The following is a 20,153-nucleotide window of genomic DNA, read 5'->3' as shown; positions in this document are numbered from 1 at the left end:
TGTCTAGCATAAATGAAAACATTGCCTTACTGATATATGGAGAACAAGGATCTATTAATTATACAAATCATACATTTCTGCTTTGGGTGAAATTTTTTTTTTAAGCAAATGTATTCTATATCAACTTTAAGAAGCCATTTGTGTCTCTTTGTTTTTTAGAATACTGGTTTCATCATGTATGATACTTTTTATACCTGCCAACACTGAAAATAGGACATTTTAAATGTTCTTCATTAGTAAATATTTGGGAGGTCAGAATGCAAAGATGCCTATCCAAAGGGATGTGGTCACTTTGATTTCAGGTTTGTAAGAAGTGGTGAACTAATTAAAAAGACATTGTACTTCATGGGGTGCCTGGATGGCTCAGTGGGTTAAAGCCTCTGCCTTCAGCTCAGGTCATGATCCCAGGGTCCTGGGATTGAGCCCCGCATCGGGCTCTCTGCTCCGTGGGGAGCCTGCTTCCGCCTCTCTCTCTCCCTGCCTCTTTGTCTACTTGTGATCTCTCTCTGTCAAATAAATAAATAAAATCTTAAAAAAAAAAGACATTACACTTCAAATATTATATGTTTTATGCAAATTTTCCTCATTTTTTAAAAATATTTTTTAAAATAATGAAATTGCATGTATGCCTTTGGAAGCACAAATTGTAAAATAATTTTACTATTGGTCTCATGGTAATTTGTTAATAATACACTTCCTCTAAAATAGTTCATCATCTTAATGTCATAAAAATATAACTTTATAGTATTCTATAAAAGTTAACTTATACTGTACTTAATAAAAGAAACCTATAAATTTATGGAGTTTCATTCTTATGTTAACCATTATTTTATTATCCTTCTACTATCCTTACTATCCTGGTATTTCTTCATTTTGATATTTCTTGATATGGATTAACTTGTCAAAATACTGTCTTTGCTAGACTACTGGGTTTTGCCAAGTTTGGGCTTGCTATTCTAATAGCTATATCAGTATACGACGACTTCACTCATTTTTCAGAGTAAAGGGCTTATGTTAGATGTGTGTTTCTTTCATCTACAAATAAGATAGCATTCTGTAGAGGCAGAAATTATGTAAAGCCTTTGGTCAGACAGTTTGACTTACTGTATTATGTTTATATGATAGATTTGAGAGAAATGGACCAGATAATCCAAACCTCACTTAGAGTGCAGCAGTCTGAGATGTTCTCTGTTTCTGCATTCATATACTAGCAAAATGGTACTACAAACCATTTCCAGCTATCTAAATGGACTGATAATTCACTTACTCAAAATTCATACAACAGTTATTTATTGAGTACATTCACTGAGTACAGGCCAGACAGAATTCTAGGCAATGGATAAAAGGTAGCAGACAGACATAGTCCTTGCCATCATGGGAAGCATAGTTCAAAGAGAAGCCTGACAACAAAGAAATTATTAGGTATATAATTAGAAATTGTGATAGATCAAAAAGAGAGCAAAAAATGGTGGTGGACACGAGGGTGGTGACTACTTCATATTGGAAATGTGTGTGTGAAGGCCCAGGGGAAGAGGTGACGCATCGGTGAAGCAAAGCAAGGCAGGTATCATGAGAAATACGGGAGGAAGGGAGCACAGACGGGCAGCAGAGAAGCAGGCAGAGCGGATCGTGCAGAGACGGACAGGAGGTCCACATGTTCTCAAGTGCCATGAGAGAGCATCAGAAGTCTTTAAACAGTAGTGTGACATGATGTTAAAGTTCACTCTAGCATTTTGTTGAGAATAACTTAAAGCAAGGCAAGAACAGACAGGAGGACAGAGTAGGGAAACATCGTAACCAGGGGAAAATGATGCTGGGTTGAAATGAATAGGTAGAAGTGCAGAAAGTGGATACATTTGAGGCAAGTTTTAGAATTTTAATTCACAAAGCTTTGCTGTTGTTTGATGTAGAAGAGGTAGAAACGGGGCTGTAAAGAACAACTTCTGCTTTTCGGAGACGAGCAACTCGACAGATGGTGGTGCCGTTAACAGAGATGGGACTGAGCAGGAAAGCGAGAAGGTTAGGGAGTAAAGTCCTTGTGAGGCCTCTGACACATCCAAGTGAATTTGTCAAGAAGCCAGTTAGATACGCGGGTCTCTCTCCAGGAAAGTTGGAACCAGGGAAACAAGCTTGGAGCCATCCTCTACAGAACCAGGGACTGAGCCGGAGAACTTCCGAACCTAACAGGTGGGGCAGTTCGGGTGGGGCCGGGAAGCAGCTGAGTAGATGGTCCAGAGCTGGAATGTCACTCAGAAACCAGACTCGGAAATAGTCCTTCGCCGTTCTCTTGTGTTCAGAGATGCCCGTTCCAGGTCTTGCCGTCATTGGTTCATTTTAGGAATGAGGCCAGGAGAGACTGAAAAGAAAGAACAGTGCATGTCCTTTCCCTTTCAAGGCTTAGCCCAGACAGTGCACTCGCAGGGAGCTTAGTCACACCCCCCAACCCTAAATTAAAAGGAGCCTGGAAAATGGTGTCTTTAGCTGGTTGGCTCTGTTAAGTAAGATATAAATTCTGTTGCCGTAAAAGGAAGAGAGCATAGATTTGGGGAAACAATGCGCAGGAGGTTATTGACTTCTTTCTGAAGCCTGATTCTTTACATTTTTTTCCCCTTGGAGACCGGGATACTCTCCCTTCCAAAAGCAGATGGCCACATGAAAGAGAGAAGATATTGGAACAAAATAAGAGTTATGATAAGAAGGAAGAAAGGGGACAGGACTGTTGACCTGTTGTGATAGCCATAACTTTCTGCTATAATCCGCAAGCTCTCTGCACTGCCAAACCCAACAATCCATCCTTCTATAGCCACGTTTTGCTCTTACTCATGCTGGTGTAAGGCTTTGCTTTCCCTCCACAGCGGAAGGTGCTTCTCTTTCTTTCAGGCTAACCTGAATCTGTGCTTCCTTCAAAGATTAACTTTTCCATAAATCTCAGTGTACTCCTATAATAGTGATATATTATCCTAATTCTGTACGAATATTTTTAATATCAGGCATAGAGATAGACCTGAATTGCCAATTACATTTTGATGAATAAATACAATTTCTTGAGGATAAAACGGCCTTTATTCTTTGTTTCTCCAGAGTTTGTTTTAGAGTGTCTTGATTGATTAAAAAGAACTTACTGTTATTTATCTACGTTAAATACTGTTGGGCCTGGAGACAGGTGAAGAACTCGTGATCTTTGCAGGTCCCTCTCCTCCTGTGGGCCTGTGATCTCTTAAAAGATGTTTTATTCATAAAACAATGTGGAATACATTGTAATACTCTAACTCAAAGTAAATTAACAAAGCAAAATAGAGTGAACTCAGGTTTTATTACAACAGAAATTATTTTAAGGTATTTATATAGTAAGGCTACAATTAATGATTGATATGGTTGTCTGGAAATGTGTAATTGTTGGAAAGATGCAGACCAAATATGCTTGATTATTCTTAACGGAAAATTTGGGCATAATGCAGGAGGTATAATAAATATCTCTGCATTTAAATATTTCCATAAATAAATGCTTGTTGAAGTGGCACCATCAATATAACATTAACTTTTCTGGTTGTACAACTATAAAATTAAGTTATGTAGTAATGAAATACCAAATTAGTTGCTGGAATTATGATTACTTCTCTACATAGTTTCAGTTTGAACAGGAAAAAATGTAAGGCAGTGATATATACTCCATAGAGAGTATGCCTTCAACTAAAATTGAAATCTAATTAGTGTGAAAATAAAAGTACTAAAATATCGTTGAGATCAATATTGACGGTAATGCAGAAGAGAACTCTGCCGTGATTGTGAAAGTAGCTCTGAGAGCCAGAGGTATAAAAAATAGCATTTAAGAAATCAAACTTTCTAAATGAATTTCTGGGCTTGATAAGCAAAATTAAATTTGGGAACTAAGATGAAAGGAAAAAAAATAAAATTCAAGAGGTAATTTGCTCTGGGATGGTAATTTATAAATCCCTCTAAATAATTTTCCAATAGTTCACAGAATAGCCTACGCCTAACCTGAAGTTTTCTTTTCTAAACTTTAGAGCAGTCTACGGCCATGCCACCCTGAGCGCCTGATCTCGACTAAACTTTAGAACAAGTATATTTAAGGAGCAAGTATAGAATCTGTACTAATCTCTAAACAGAATAAGAATCGCAGACTGACCTCTGTACAATAACTAAGCAGATAGGAAAGCTCAGCTGAGTCAGACTGAGAATATGGAACTTGATTTTAAGGCCAAATGAAACAGTCCTTATATTCTGTGATGATTTTCTATGAATTAATAAGGTCGAAACTCAGGTGTTGGGAAATGATCACATCTTCCAAGTGGGATTAGGAGATTATCATATTGTCACTCTGAGTGGAAAAGGGCTGCACAGACCAAAACTGCCCTTCCCTCATACTTGACTCTGCCCACCCCACCCCTCCCCCGCAACTCCACCCCTGTGCCCTCCCATCTGGGCGGTTTCTCATCTTGGTGCCTGCATTCTTCTTTGAGACCCAGAGCTGGAATGCTCTTGAGCTCTGTCATTCAAAATGAGGTCCTCTGAAGCGCAGCTCGAGCATCACTGGAGAATGTTTGAATTGCAGACTCCACCCCATACTTAAGTAATCAGAACCTTCATTTTAACCAGATTTTCAGCGACTTCTGTGGCATGAAAGTTGGAGAACTTTGGTGTACCAGCGGCTCAGGATATTAGCAAAAGCAAGCTATTCAGAGAGACACACCACCCTTAATCATTATTGGGTATTGTGTGTCTGTATTTCAGAGCAACACTCTGGTTTTTATATGGGGTTCTGCGGAACCAAATGTAGTTCTAAAGGTAACACAAAGGTGTGCTTTGAATTTTATAGAAAACTATTTTAACTATTAAGCACTTGAGAGAGGAAAAAAACAAACCACTCACTGGGTTTTGAAGACCACCATTGTGCTCCGTTATGCTGTCAGAGAAACATTCTTTAGATTTAAAAGGAAATTTCTTCTGCTCTCTCTGTTTAACTAGTATCCACAAAAGTGGGCTGTGATGAGCAAATCTGGTACCATTTGCAGTTCTTCTGTCCATGTAATACCATTTTTCTCAACGCCTTGCAATGAAAATCAAGTATAGAAATAAAAGAGATAGTCTGGGTAGAATAAAACTGCAGCTGTCATCCTTAACCCTGGACAGAATTGCTGCATCCCTCCAAACGGCCACTCTGTCCGTAGTGTTTGCTTTTATATTAAGTAATTGCTATACATGCGACTCAAACGTTAGCTTTTGTTTGTTTTACCTATTGTGGCGTAAGTCAGTTTCATTTGGGAAAAAAAAGCATTCTGATTCGAAAGCATTTTTGGAAAGCATTGCTCCAACTGGAAGGGTGATTGCAGCTGAACCGGTGTCCGATGCCAGGGCTATCTGGGGACAGAGCTCATTGGCTGCATCCCTTCTGGAGCCCTTTGATCACATCAGATTGACACCTGCCAACTGCTCCCTGGATCCTGCTCAAATCTTTCTTCGGTAGCCCCAGGGGAGCCATTGGGATTCAGGTTTGATGTGACTCAAACTTCCAAGCTAGGACCTGCTGTAAAACAAACTATATATTTCATAGTTTACTGGAGCAAGAATCTAGATGTAAGGCTAAAATCATACATAACACTGGGGCACTCAGTGGGTTGAGCCTCTGCCTTCGGCTCAGGTCATGATCCCAGGGTCCTGGGATCGAGCCCCGCATCGGGCTCCCTGCACTGCAGGGAGCCTGCTTCCTCCTCTCTCTCTACCTGCCTCTCTGCCTACTTGTGATCTCTGTCAGATAAATAAAGAAAAAATCTTAAAAAAAAAAAATCATACATAACACTAATCCATATTTTTTGCAGTAAAAAGGGATATTTCCGCCACACGTGGTTCAGTCCCAGGTGTAACTTCATGGTCATCACATTCCCCCGTTGCGTCCGTGGGTTGGCCAGCGGGTTGGCCGGCGGGCATTCACTGAAGGAGAGCCAGGCACCTGCCATGCCAAGAAGCAGAAGAGAAGAACCCCTAACTGTAGAGTCGCACCATTTAGAAGACACAAGCTGTTCAAGCAATCATTCCTAAACAATGTGATAATGGGATATGGGACTTAGACAAATGGCTTTATGCAAGTACAGGAGAAGAAATAAACAGGAAGTAGGAAGCTTGATTAATTTGTATTTTGTTTTGCTTGGTGACTGGCCCTAACATTTTTTTTTTTTTTTAAATATAACTATGAAGTCTTCGGGTTTGAAATTACATTTGAATCCATTCAACTTGGAAATAGAACATTTTTCTCCAGTAAGAACTAAATGCCGGTCATCAGCATGAGAAGAATGCCCCTCTTAAAAATACGAATTATAGGGAAGAGACATTAAAAAAATAAAATGCTAAAATCCCACTTAAATAAAAGATCACTTTAAAAGAAATCATTCATACTGAATTTTAGGACTATTCAGTCCATCTCCCCTGATGGTTATATGCTCCTTGTGTGTAAGTACACAGTAGTCTTTTTTTTATTTTTATTTTTTTTTTAATCATTGAGAGGTGCGTTTTCTGCTTTCTGCATTATTTAGAGCACATTTAGATTCCAACCTGGTTTTCCTTTGCAAGTCAGTACACTTCTGCACTCCTTTCCCCTGAATTAATTGATATAATGAGCTGATGTAAATTACTTTCACTATTAGGCTGAGCTAATATTAACCCACAACCATTTAGAAAGTAAATATACCATACAAGGCATATACATACTGGATTCCAAACTTAAGTATCAAGGATGTTTTTTTATTTTTCTGTAATTTTGGAGTGTCCATCCCATTGTTTTGTCTCCTGGTCTGGAGAATCAAGACTGTGGGCATAAACACCTGCCTGGGCCGTGGGCAGGGGAGGTGGTGGGGGTGGGGGGTGTGGTTCTATCTCCTTGTCAGCACTCTCTAGCTTTCTTGATGGGAACACTTCCAATGTGTTAATTATGAAAATGCAACTCCCCTTTTAAGGTCCTAGGGAAATGCTCTCAACTGTATATTTTTTAAATATTCTACGTTTATTTATATTCCACCAGTAACTGCTCTGATATTCGTATTTCCATAGCTTTCCCTGTTGCGTTGATGAGTCATCAAATTCTGCCTGGTGGTGTCTTTTGTGTGACTCTTACCCCCCACCTCCACCCAGGTTGTCAGGTCTTTGGAGAAGGACCTGCTAGTGAGCCTTGATAATGCTAAGCCCAAATTCATATGAAACACAAGTGCCTTTTTAGCATAGAGTGGACTTCCCATCCCCCCATGATAATCCGGCATCGTGCCTGCGCTTCTGTTGTATTTCTCCCCCAGGACCGCTCTTCCTCTGTTTCTTCTCTTACAGTCCTGTCTGTTCATCGAGGCTCTGCTTAAACACTTTACAGTACGCCCCAGATCTGCATCCGACCCCTCCCGTGTAACTCCGTCCTGCAACATTTGCCCCGATTATTTCACTTTACTTCTGTCGGCTTCAGTTCCTGATATCTGACGCACCTTCTGTTTCCTGTGTCTTGTGCACACACATAGCAGGTGTTCAGTAAACGTTTGTCGCGTGACAGAGGGTTTGCAAAGCGTTGTGGAGGAATGGCGTTCTCACGGAAGAATCAAAGGTTCCGTGCCTCACGGGAGTGTGCATGCCTCACGGGGTTGTGCCTGCCACACCCGGGTTAGCGTGCCTGGTGGTAAATCAAGAATGGGGAACAGCAAATGCTGTCTCCGAAGCAACCCCTATCACATTTTGTAGCAAGCAGCTACCAGGGCATGATGACTAAGCGTCCCATGCAGTGTTGCCTGTGACCCACTATTAGAGATTCTACTGTTTTAATCTGGGCGGGTGCTTCCCTTGTAGACAGTCTCTTACTAAAATCTTGGTATCTTTTGTGAATGTTAATACATATTAACACCTTTGTCATCTGTGAGAATCTCTATCAGGATCATAAAGAATCGGGTTGTGGGGAAGTTGCAGAGAAGAAATGGTGGGAGGAATCAGAGGCGAGGACCAGGAGAAAGGACAGCGTCTGCTGCTGAAACACGAGTGTTTCTGGGCAGATTTCAACTTCAGTGTCGTGAGGGTACAAGCAAGCGATGCAGTCTGGCCTGGAGGCTACGGTCCGGATGCTCAGGCCCCCTGTGTGCTGCCCCTCTCATTCCTGCTTGTTAATTATCTCCATTATGAGCATTTCCTCCAAACCTTAAAACTACTTAGCTGGGTAAAATTGCTCCATTTTTTAAAGTAAGAACTTGATATTGCGAAAGGTTAAACTACATAGCCACAATTGGCTACATAGTAAGTAGAAAAACAAAGATAAGAACGTGAAACCTGCATTTTCCCCCTAAATTATGCTCAGTGCCATTTGGGTAGGTGGCTTTCATTGGCCAGCTGGGTATAGGGAGACGACAGAAGACTTAGAAATCTTTTAAGACTAGTCTATTCTGATTGCTCTTGCCATGGCATTATTTCAAAACCTCAGATTGCTATGAAAAGCTCAGTGGTACCCTTTTTTGAGTCAGTATTGGTCTTGTTAAAAGAATAGGATGGGAAACAAGATGGCTAACCTTCCATCTTTCACTGGGAGGAAATTCAGCAAGTGTCTTTGTTTTTGTGGGAAAGCAAAATAAAATGAGTCTGTGATATGCAAATGAGTCTCTCCACTGTTTGTTAATTTCGACTGTTTACTCAAAAATGGGAAACACCAGGCTTGTGATACATCATCTTTTGTGCGCTTGGCACCTTCCATCATAGATCGTATTAATCTGCTTAAACTAACAAGGATTAATTGCCTTGGTAAGTCAACCTGGCATTGAAATGATATATTGCCCAGACAGCTTGGAATTTGGCCACTCATAAATCTCATTCGTGTGTTGGTTTCTTTCTGTTTGTCTCTTTCTCCGACAGATGTGTGCCCAATCACTGTGAGCATGGCGGGAAGTGTTCGCAAACATGGCACAGCTTCCAGTGCGCTTGTGAGGAGACGGGATACAGTGGGGCCACCTGCCACAACTGTGAGTGCTCTTTCATCTCACCCTGACCTTTAGTAGCCCAGATCCCAGGTCTTCCGCAGCCTGGGGAGTGCACCCACTTGATTCTGAAGAACCCAGATTTTGTTGTTACTTCCCCGGAATAGTCCCGTAATCAAGATATACTCTCTCATGCCTAATGGCACAAAAAGAAGGACCAATGTGTCCAATGTTCCGTAAACATAGTTGGGATTGGAATGCCAATCTTGGATTTGCCTCTGTGTGTCTAAGCCATGTCTGGATAGATGGTTTGGGAAATTGTGTTAGTGCAATGTCTCTAACTGGATTCTCATTTATCAGCTCATCAGAGAGACAGACAGAGTGTAATGTGAACATTTAGTATCTGGACAATAATTGTCTCATGCTCTATTGCAACTATTTGACCATGTTTTTCAAGTCAGAAAAAGAGGCTAGAAAGTGGAATAAAGTCCATTAAGTTGGATATCTAAAATAATAACGCAAGAAGGCAAGGTTTTCTAAATATTCGAAGTAAAAAGTGGCTTGCAAAGACAATTAATAGAACACAGATGTGCCTAGATTTACATTACCACTTTACACTGGAAGGTGGAGGTTTGTGTTTTTGTCGTTTAAAGGATATTTTAAAATGAGTGTTAACTCTGTAGTTGTCTAACATTAATTCTCCAAAAATGAGTTGCTGTTTACAAAGCCCTTTAGGAAACAGATTTACCATAAAACATATAGTTGAAAGAAGAAGTTCATCTGTCCTTCACGTGTGTATGTGTGTGCATGGTGTGCACGCGTGTGCTTGTGTGTGTAGGGAGAGAGGAAGGGGGAGAGAAAGAGTCGAGCTCCGATCTCCAGTCTCCTCCCAATAGGCTGAAAACCTGAAAATCGGATATGTAAGCCCTCTAATTATACAGACTTCTTTCATTCCACTTCATTTTTAGGAAACAATGACAAAAATATTATCAGAGAAGAGTTCTGGGGATAATAAAAATGCAGGACAGCTCTCTGGGCCTTTCATGTTGTTACTTGTAACAATGTATAATAAGCTGTTTGGAACATAAGACCTCAACAAAGGAAAATGTTTGTAATTTATTTTATTGCCTTATTATTTTGTTTAGGAAGCTGTTCAAAAATAAGAGACCAAAGTGCTCCTTAAAAAATTAACATGAGGGGCACCTGGATGGCTCAGTGGGTTAAGCTTGTGCCTTCAGCTCAGGTCATGATCTCCAATCTTGGGATCGAGCCCCGCATCGGGCTCTCTGCTCAGCGGGGAGCCTGCTTCCCCTCTCTCTCTCTGCCTGGCTCTTTGCCTACTTGTGATCTCTGTCTGTCAAATAAATTAATAAAATCTTTTAAAAAAATTAACATTAATAGAAGATGTACAAGAAAATAAAAATAGTCACTAGATTAATTTTTGGTAAAGGATTTCATATGGATCCATGGAAAAGTACTTTAATGAATAAAAAATGAAACTGATACTTAAATTAGTAGAATAAAAGATTTATAACTAAAGTTGCCCCTTGCCTATCACACCAAATGTTAACTTTCAGCCTGTGATATTCATTATATGATAAATGATGTTTGAATTAGGCAAACTTCAATAAAACGTCATACTTTCACTCCACCAATATAATTTATATATTGTGCTACAAATAACACTTTTAACTAGGAGGGACCTTGTTCCTGAATATGAAAATTCTAACCAAAAACAAAGAATAAGAGATTGGTGCTGGTTACAAGGGTTTCCTAACTCTGTGCCCACTTGATGCTGACCTGGAACAGCAAACTGTTCCTCTTCTTCTTCTTCTTTTTTTTAATAGCTGCTTCCTTTTGTTTAAATTCACAGCGAAGAAAAGGAGATTTTAAAAATATTAAATTTGTTTTCCATCTAAGTGCATGCAACTGGTTGAGCAGCTGAGGTTTTTTTGTTTTGTTTTGTTTTTTGTTTGTTTGTTTTTAAAGAGTAATAACTCCAACTAATAGACATGTCCCAAGTGTATTTAGGTTTGGCCTTAGTGGCAATCTCTGAATATGAAGGGGGGAAATTATCTTCTACCTGTCTGGTGTTCCGCTTTTGTTTCCATTTATTTTAACATAGAAAGCCTGATCTCTTGTTGTCTTCCCTGAGTGAGGCCAGAATTTTGAAAATCAAGTGTGTGCATAAAGAGAGGTTAGAGGACCACAGTGCATAATTAGAGAAAGGGTTCAGTGATATTATTTGCTTGTGAAAAATATTTATCTTGTACCTTATTGAAGGGTATATGCTTCCAAATAAACTGAAAGACTTGGTGTACCTCTTAGTGACTCCCATGGATTAGTTAAAAATTGGGAAGGCAGGTCTGATCCAGCACCTAATAATGGAAAATATACAAATATATGCCATTCAGTTTGATATAGAATGAATCATATTACATTTTTACTTAGTGACCACACTCATAGTAAGAGCACTAAGTAAAAAGAAGCCAGCTTCTGAGGCTAGCTATGAGATTATCATGCTGTGCGCCTTTGTAGCAAGTCATTTGACTTCTCTCGGACTTTCTTTATTCCCCTTGACTAAATGGCTACTGAAGTCTCTTATAGTTCTAAAAGCTGAGGCTTCCAGTTGCTCATTCTATGTTCTGGTTTTGAATTTTGTTAACATTATTAAATACTTTACCTCATTATTCCCCGAAGAGGACGAAGGGTCCCTTTTGAAAAAAGGAGTTATGGTAATTTTATAATGGCACTCCTTTAAAAAGGATAAAAAAAAAAAAAAAAAAAAGAAGTAATGAAAGCATCGAGTTTGCTGTAACTAAATATTTCATAGAGCTTCAGACATTACAAGTGAGCTACTATTTCCACACATTTTCCACTCTAGTCCTGGCTTGGTCGGGGTAAGACAGCCATTCCTCAGGAGACCCGCGATCGTCAGTCCTAGATGCTGGGGTCCAAGACGGAACCAAGAAGCCCTTTTTTGATAGGTCGTACTGCCTGAGTTTGAACTTGGCCCTGTCACTTACTTGTAACCTTTGGGCACGTAGCCTCTTGGAGCTCCAGATTTTTCCTGTGTGGAGATGGGTGCAGTGACCCATGTAAAGCCACCTTGAGATTAAATGAGGTGGCTTATGGAAGACACAGATAAGAGCTTTAGCATATATTAGCAATCGGTGAATTTTCACCAATTCATGCCTTTCAGAACAAGGCATCCTTTGATCTGTACTTATGTACCAGTAATTGTCCGCATCCCACAATTTGTCACTTAATTTCAGGCTGTCACTCATTGTCACTTGTGTGGCAGATTGGGTTTGAAGTGAATGATTTCCATAGTTTTCTCTTTTTTCAGAAGAACTGAAGAGAATTAAAAGTAATCTGGATGTGCCTTGGACCTGTATCTATCTATCGGTTGGTTTGTTTATACATGGAGATTCTATTTTCAAATACATTCTGTGTAGGGCTCAGAGGGTTGTCATTTACAAATCACTCTCCTGAGGAGTCAGGATGTCTGCTTTGGATGAGGAAATGTCAGGGGAAGCCAGAGGTGGGATAGCAGGAAAGGTCAGGCCAGGTTTGTTCTCCGAAACACAGAACAGGTTAGTTTGTGACCAAATGAGGCAAATACATTAAATTGTTGCACTTTTATACTTTTGAGATTTTCTTATGCAGGTATTCCATTCTCGATGAATTTCTGACTAGTAGCATATTGAAACTTAAAATCATGACAAAGAGGGTAGAGTGAACATGCTGAACATTTATTTTTGTGATATTGACTTATCCTCATCCTCTTCAAAGTATGAGGATGTGTCTTTCTTATGAGCAAAGCTTTATGTTTATAGTTAGTCTTTTCCTTCTTCCTGGTGCTACGTAGACAATCGGTCTCCAAACTTGCTTGCCAATACTTCAGGTGCTCTTTAGGATCTAATTACCATCTCATGTTTTCCACACATGTTCCTAACACTTTATAATTATGGTGCTCACTTACATAAATTAAATACAAAAAGAAATCCCATATCTCAGGGCTTAGTAGACTTTTTTTCCCCCCTCTCATGCTACTGGAGCCTATCTTTGAGCTCAGTCATTCTACATATGATACCAGTCTCTTACTCGGAACTGCCCTAAAAATCCCCAGAATCTTCCCCAAAATATGAAAATTGGCAGCTGTCTTCACAAGCCAGACGACATTTAACAGATATAAACCATGTTTGGGGGTGGAAATTTATGAGAATTATTATTAAATACCAGATCTTCATTCTAAGAGATAATCTTTTCCCAGATTTTGTTATTAAAAAAGAGATTTTCACCTTGCCCAGATAAATAGGTATTATTATTTACAGAGGCAGTAAGAGGGGATAAACTGAATGACCTATGCAAATCTCTTCAAATTTAAAAATTGTGTGATTTTGAGCTCTAAGATACTAAGCAGGTACTGATGTTGCCACATAAATGCAAAACTTAATTTTTTACTAGCCGGTGTTGGAGGAAAAATTGAAATGAAAAGGACAGTATTCAACATCCTGTAGTCTGGAGCTATTACTCTGGGTCCATAAATTTGTAAACCATAAATTACACTGCACCTTATTACCACACACATGAAAAGTGCAATGGATTTCAGTAGCACACACCATGTTATTTATAATCCATTATACTCATAAGTAATTGAATTCAAAGCATAATTTTTAAAAAGAAATTAATCCTACCTGCTTGTAGTCACACTAACCTACAGCATAAACACCTGGATTTATTGGCAGTGGGAGATTTGGTGCCTCCATCTGTTTGGAACGACCACAGTCTTAGGCATCAATGAAGACAACTTGGAATCTGAGTGTTGCAATTCTCTTCCCCACCAAGGGAAAAAAAAAAAAAAAAGTGTTCACTGTGTAGAATCATGTCCTTACAGAACTGGAATCCATCGCACAACTATAAATTCAGCTGGCTTATAAGGGCCTACTCAGAAATGACTGTGTTTTTAATCCGGTTTTCCACCATACCTTTCCTCCGCCTCCCATTTCCAGTCTCCTTGACCTCCGTTCAGTTCTTCACGCATGCCCTGTACCCTCGCACTGTTCTCACTCCCCTGCCCCCACCACAGGACTTTTTGCACATCCCCCCCTCTCTGCTTTGTCCAGTGCATTACTCATCCTCTCATCCTTCAAATCTCAGTTCAGTAGCTGCCTCCGTAAGGAAGCTTTCTGTGACCCTGTAATTAGGTCAAATCCACTTATTCTAATATACACCTTAGCACTGGCGATGATGGTGATTTGACATTTTTGTATTTGTGATTCTTTAATACTATCTGTCTCTTCCCCTGGACTATATTATCTGAGAGAAGACAGTGCTGGTTTCCGTTGATCACTTTATTCCCAGGGCCCCCTAGCATATATTATGTGCTCAGTGAATGTGTGTGGAATCAAACGGTGAATGAATGGAAGAGAATGTAAAAAGCATCAGTAGCTTTTTAAAAATCATGTCCTTGGGGCACCTGGGTGGCTCAGTGGGTTAAGCCTCTACCTTCAGCTCAGGTCATGATCTCAGAGTCCTAGGATCGAGCCCCGCATCGGGCTCTCTGCTCATCGGGGAGACTGCTTCCCCCTTTCTCTCTCTGCCTGCCTCTCTGCCTACTTGTGAGCTCCCTCTCTGTCAAATAAATAAATAAAATTTTTAAAAATATATATAAAGAAAAAATCATGTCCTTTTACAAATCCATGAAAATGGTGAAGCTATGAAGAGGAAGTAAGCTAAAGTGACTAAAGGAAAGCAAGAGGAGGGCGGATAATAGAAGATGAGTTAGTGAAAGACCGAGAGGGTAGTGATGGTGTATTAACAGCAGAAACAGCCACAAGAGGTATAAAGTTCTCAGAAGTTTTATGGAGGAAGTCAGTGTATGAGGAAACAAATCTGCACGTTTCCAATAATCATGAGGAAAACATTGGGCCATGCATGCTAGAGCACATTCATCGTGACTTGTGGACATACATAGTAGGACTCTCAAAGGAAGTTCAACGAGAAAATGATATCTCAGGTAATAAAGTGCAGTCAGCTTGTGCACTGGTGGTTGTATGAGCTATTCTAAAATAGATATGTATATACCTATATAAAACATGTATTTCTATATAGTATATATTTTTCTATATAATATAGATATGGTTTAAATATGGACAAGTGGATGACAAAAAAAGTTTAAACTTGGTACAGAATTTGAAGAAGATGAATATATATATATATATGTATATATATATATCCCTTTTATTTATCACATAATATCCTACATATATTCTTGCTACTAGAAAATTACAGAGAGGGAAAAGAACTCAGGATTTGAAATTCGATGTTCTGATGTCAAATCCTCAAATCTTCAGGTTCTACATCCTTTTTCCATCACCTGATTTCTTAGCTGTAGGACAGGAACTGTCTCCCAAATCTATAAATCCTCTTCCCTCAAACTCTCTTAGCACAGTAGTACGAATTTCACTTGCACCTGTAAAGAATAAAGTCAGCTCTTTGAGGATGTGCTGCCGGCCACTGATAGCAAGGACGTGAGGAGTATCGGACTGAAACCCCCTCCACCCACTGCCTTTTTTTCCTCCTCTGTGCTGTGTTGGCTTTGTGTTTTGGACAGTCATTTAACCTCTCTGAACTTCACTATCCTTTGGGACAGTCAATGAAATATTGTCTCTTCTTGTAAATTTAGAAAACATTTGGTATCATTTTGTAACTTTCCATGGACCACTGAGTCTTTTAAAAGAGGCAGCAAAAGTTTTGTCTGATTAGAGGTAGCTTCAGGTTACAAAGCGCTGATAGAGTTGATTCTCTAGGAAAAGATCAGAGGTTGTCCCAATATTTAAGCCAGTACTCACTGAAAAGATAAAAGGCTTTATTAGCAAATATAATGGCTACACAGGCTGATTTACATTCACAGGGTGAATCTGCTCCTTCTAATAGAGACACAGCATTAAGTCGCCAGATTGGGCTTCTTCGTTAGCAAGTGAACAATTACGAGTCTTCAGTTTTACTCCCTTTTCATCCTTTGCATTCCCACACCTTGACCTACTTAGAGGCTCAGTGTGTCTCTGTCATTAAGGCCTGGGTCCTTGTCATTAAGTAGTGGCCCTAGGGCACCACCACAGGACCATGGGACACAGAGGAGCTATGCTCCTACCATCACTTCGTCCTTTTTTTTTTTTTTTTTTTTTTTGTGCGTTCATGCATATGTCGAGAGCGGACTCCATTGTGCATGTGGGCTAGATGCTGGAACGGGAAGAGACAAAGAGGGGAGTATGTAATTGTTAGTAGCTCCCTCCAAAGAAGTGTGTACTTTCATTAAAAAAGGAAAGCCCTTGGGGCACCTCACAACCGAGTCACCTGGGTGACTCAGTTAAGTGTCTGATCTCTGCTCAGGTCATGACCTCAGGGTCCTGGATCTCAAGAATCCCAAGGTGGGCTCCCAGCTCAGTGGCTTAGTGCGGAGTCCTCTTGTCCCTCTGCCCCTTCCCCTACTCATGTGCTCTTACTCTCACTCTCTCTTTCAAATGAATAAATTCTTTAAAAAATAAAATAAAAGCCCTTATAATCTTAAGGACAAATTGTACTGTATGATGACCTCTTAGGGTCTAAGTTGCCACCTTTCATCTTACAGAATGTGTAGAAATGTAATTACATGGGAAATTACTTAATATTGTATCACAGATTCCTTGTAATTCTAAGCACTCATTTCATCTCTTCAGATTGTATCATCAGATGATCTCTCTGTTCATTCCTGACCAGATGGGATGGGGGAGATCAGAGTGAGGAGAAATCAGCTCCAGCACGGTGGTTGGGGGCGGGAAGGGGGGGGTGGTTTCCAGTAGAGCACGTGCCATTAAAATAGCAGTAAACCCGTGCTCCGTTGTGTGTGTTCTCTAGAGGAGAAGCTCAGGTCCTCACCAAAGCTGAAGCATTTGGGGAAAGAGGGAAAGACGAGTGGTGTCACTTCCTGAAATCACACTTATTTAAACAATAATCCCGGCAGCTCCTTCACGCCCGTTTTCTCCGGGCATCTGCAGTAAGATGGAGAGACACGAGAGAATGCCACCTTTGTGGAAATGTGGGAAGGGGATTTAGAGGCCATTCTCTTTCAGCCACAACCAAATAAATTGCACAGGATTAAAACAGTGCAGGTCATTTGGAGAAACACAGCCCACGGACCTTTACATTTCTAAGGCAGCCCAAATTTCAAATTAATCCCTTCTTTTATGCCTTGCTTTGGAAAGATGGCTAAGATTAAACCTAGAAAGAAAGAATTTAATTTCAGTTTTACAAAGACATTTTCAATAGTTTCAAAAATACATCTTTCTCTTTGAATAAAAAGCCTTTGCCAAAAAGTTGATCTGCGAATACATATTAAAAAGCAGCCTGCTCTAGGACGGAGCCGTGAACCTGTGAACTGCACAGAGGCTGTAAAATGCCAGAGCTCCATCCCGAGGGAGTTGACATTATTCATTAAACCCCTCTGTAGCTGGAATCCCAGTGACCGTGTCAGCCCAGGTTCAGAGTGAAGACTCTCACCTCTACACCTTCGCCAAGTTTGGTGAAGGGAAGGAAGAAAGAGGAGGAGGCTGATTACTGGAGGATAAAGAAGGAAACTTCACACCATTTTTTATCTACTCAAAAAGCAAGACAGGAGAGTTAAAGTTAAACATAGGGTGCGTCTCTCCTTTCGTCCTTTTAACGTCTCCCAGATCAGATGACCTCCTGCTTTTTCAGATGGACGTTAGTCACTGTGCCCGTACTGTAAGTCTATAGCTTTACAAATCCCGAGTAGAGGGTTCCCTGAAATACATAGACAGACAGTCCCGGGTCATTCGATAATACTGCGTGTCCATTTTGTATGTAGCACACTCTCTGGATCACAGAAATGCAGGTAAGAGCCTGCTTGTGGCTTGAAAGGGAAGATGGACAAAGAGGAAGCGTTAATGTGTTAGTAGAATATGTAAGTAGAAGGCGTAATGTGTTTATGTGCTAAATCCAGTGTAAAGGCCGGTATGGATAGCATGAGAGAGAGAACGGCATAGACCAATTGCTTGGGGAAGGGTTTCAGGACCAGCTAAACTTTGGCCAAGCTCCTTGCTTGCTCACTTGGGCCTTAAGATTGGAACTGATTGGGGGAAGAAGAGATACAGCAAAGGCAAAGTTGGAGAGCAGAAATAAACACGGGCTGTGGAGAAGCAGGCTTATGAAAGCGGCCCACCTTTGGAGCCCACACACTGCCAAGGGAATGTCATTCAGATTCTAACACGCCATATGATCCTGGAGAAGTTTCTAAACATTCCTGAGTTCCTGTTTGAGTCGCGGGCTGGAGCTAGGATTGTTAAATATTCAGGTCTTTTGCGAGCTGGTTGTGAAGGCTCGGTAGGAGAATTTACCCCATGGAAATTAACAAGCACAACATATCTAGGCTCTTTTTTGTAAAGCTGGTCTACCAGAATAGCACTGCCCTGATTCCTCCTTAATTAAGCAAGAATTATAGAACTGCCTCTGCATATTGTTGTGTAGGGTACAGATAATGTAGAAAATGTTTAGAATGTTTGGAATCGACACAGATGACGCTCAAGAATGCTAGTTTCAGGTTAAATGTAATATTGTGAAGAGAAAGGTCTCATCAGAGGAGCGGCAGGGTGTGAAGTTAAGCAGGTAGACTGAGCTAGTCAGAGAACAGTGGTCCTTCACTACCTCAGCTCCGATGTACGATTTCAGGTGTGATTCTTCATACTTGTTTTTACCATAAAACGACTTTACTTCTGTTCTTTAGGAGAAAGAGTTGAGCTGTTCTCACTATATTAATCCATAAATGACATCGAAGTCTTCCCTAATAGACAGTTGGTTTATGATTACTTCTGAGCTACAGAGGACTTGAATGATTCCTGAACAATGTTCAGAGAGCATGTAGGAAGGACCATTGGAGTATGTCGCGTCACCTCAACCGTCAACATTTCTTTTACTGAAGGGGACAGAAATGTTTTCTGTTATGAGGTTTGCTTCAACTATTTAGCTTATAGTATAATCTGAGGTAATAATTGATGAATAATTAGCTCCGTTAGGATACAAAACAAATTTTAAGATTACTTTGTGATTATTAACCTAAAGCTCAAGAATGAGCCGTTTTCTTCTGTCGGGATCGCCTCCCATCTGTGACGCAGCTGTGTCAGATTTTATTCCTTAAATTTAAGACACTTGGTTGGGTTTGCCACACTCTCTGAGAATACAACTACCTGTGATGAATCTAATGATTTTTTTTTTTCACTGTTCACATGACAAAAATCTGAAGAATGAATGATTGATCTCTGTTTTGTTTTTGCTTTTCCAACATCATGGTAGACAGAGAGCTCTCTTCATTTCTGCTGTTGTTATGACTACATTCTGCTCTTCTTCTTCCTTTCCAAGCCATCCTGGCAAAAGAATGTAGAGTTCAGATTTTTGGAATCTACAAAGAAAATGTTTATCTACCCAAATAATTCCTTCTGTTGTATTCGCTGTAGACGGCTAATGCCACTAAAAGCAAAAGTTTCCCATGGCAAGTGTAGCAGTTTCCAAGAAGATGTTGCTGGTTCACTTTTTTGAGTGTTTCCACATTTGAGAGCTTTCAGATTTTAGTAAAATATTTTATTTGAAAATATTTTAATGTAGGCAAGTACAAGTGAAATTCTATAAATAGATTTGACTAAAAAAATCCAATTTTCGCATAAAGCAAGAGAAAGGTCTAATGACTTGCAGTTCATTGGTCTCATTATATAATTGCTTTCCAAAGCTACCATGGGGGCTCCCGCCTGCAAAATATGCCGAACCTATTCTTGAAAGACATTTCTTGCCATCACAGATGCCAGCATCAAATGCCAGACAAAGTTGGCACCTGCAAGATCACTGTCATTACTCATTAGCAAGCATCAAAATGTCCTAATAATACTTTTTGCCACTATCCAATCCTGTGGAGACATCAATTAAACATGTCTTGCTTGCCAAGTCATGTGATCAGCTTTCCCTGTGCCGGATAAAGCCAAGTGAGCCATTGGGTACGTTGGATAAAGAAACACCTTGAAGAGTTTGGCTGTGGAAAGAGAAATTCTTTCCATCCATATTACTGCAATGGAATTCAGAACTCTAGAAAACCCTATGTGCTTTTCTCAGCATATGGCTGGCTGTCACTCAGTTGCCCTACTTAGAGAACATCAAGTA

General features: G+C 40.1%; 1 protein-coding gene across 1 annotated transcript in view; it reads left to right on the top strand.

Annotated features, from left to right (window-relative positions):
* CNTNAP2 (contactin associated protein 2) overlaps positions 1-20,153 on the top strand; it is a 1,944,007-nt gene that overhangs the window by 1,182,307 nt on the left and 741,547 nt on the right. Inside the window, exon 11 of the mRNA XM_032304549.1 lies at positions 8,884-8,990. Within this exon, the coding sequence (XP_032160440.1) occupies positions 8,884-8,990 (107 nt within the window). The remainder of the gene's footprint in view (positions 1-8,883; positions 8,991-20,153) is intronic.

Source organism: Mustela erminea, chromosome 11, assembly GCF_009829155.1.
Source record: "Mustela erminea isolate mMusErm1 chromosome 11, mMusErm1.Pri, whole genome shotgun sequence".
NCBI classification, from domain to species: Eukaryota; Metazoa; Chordata; class Mammalia; order Carnivora; family Mustelidae; genus Mustela; species Mustela erminea.
Note: the sequence above shows the minus strand (reverse complement) of the source record. Positions and strands in the feature narration are given on the sequence as shown.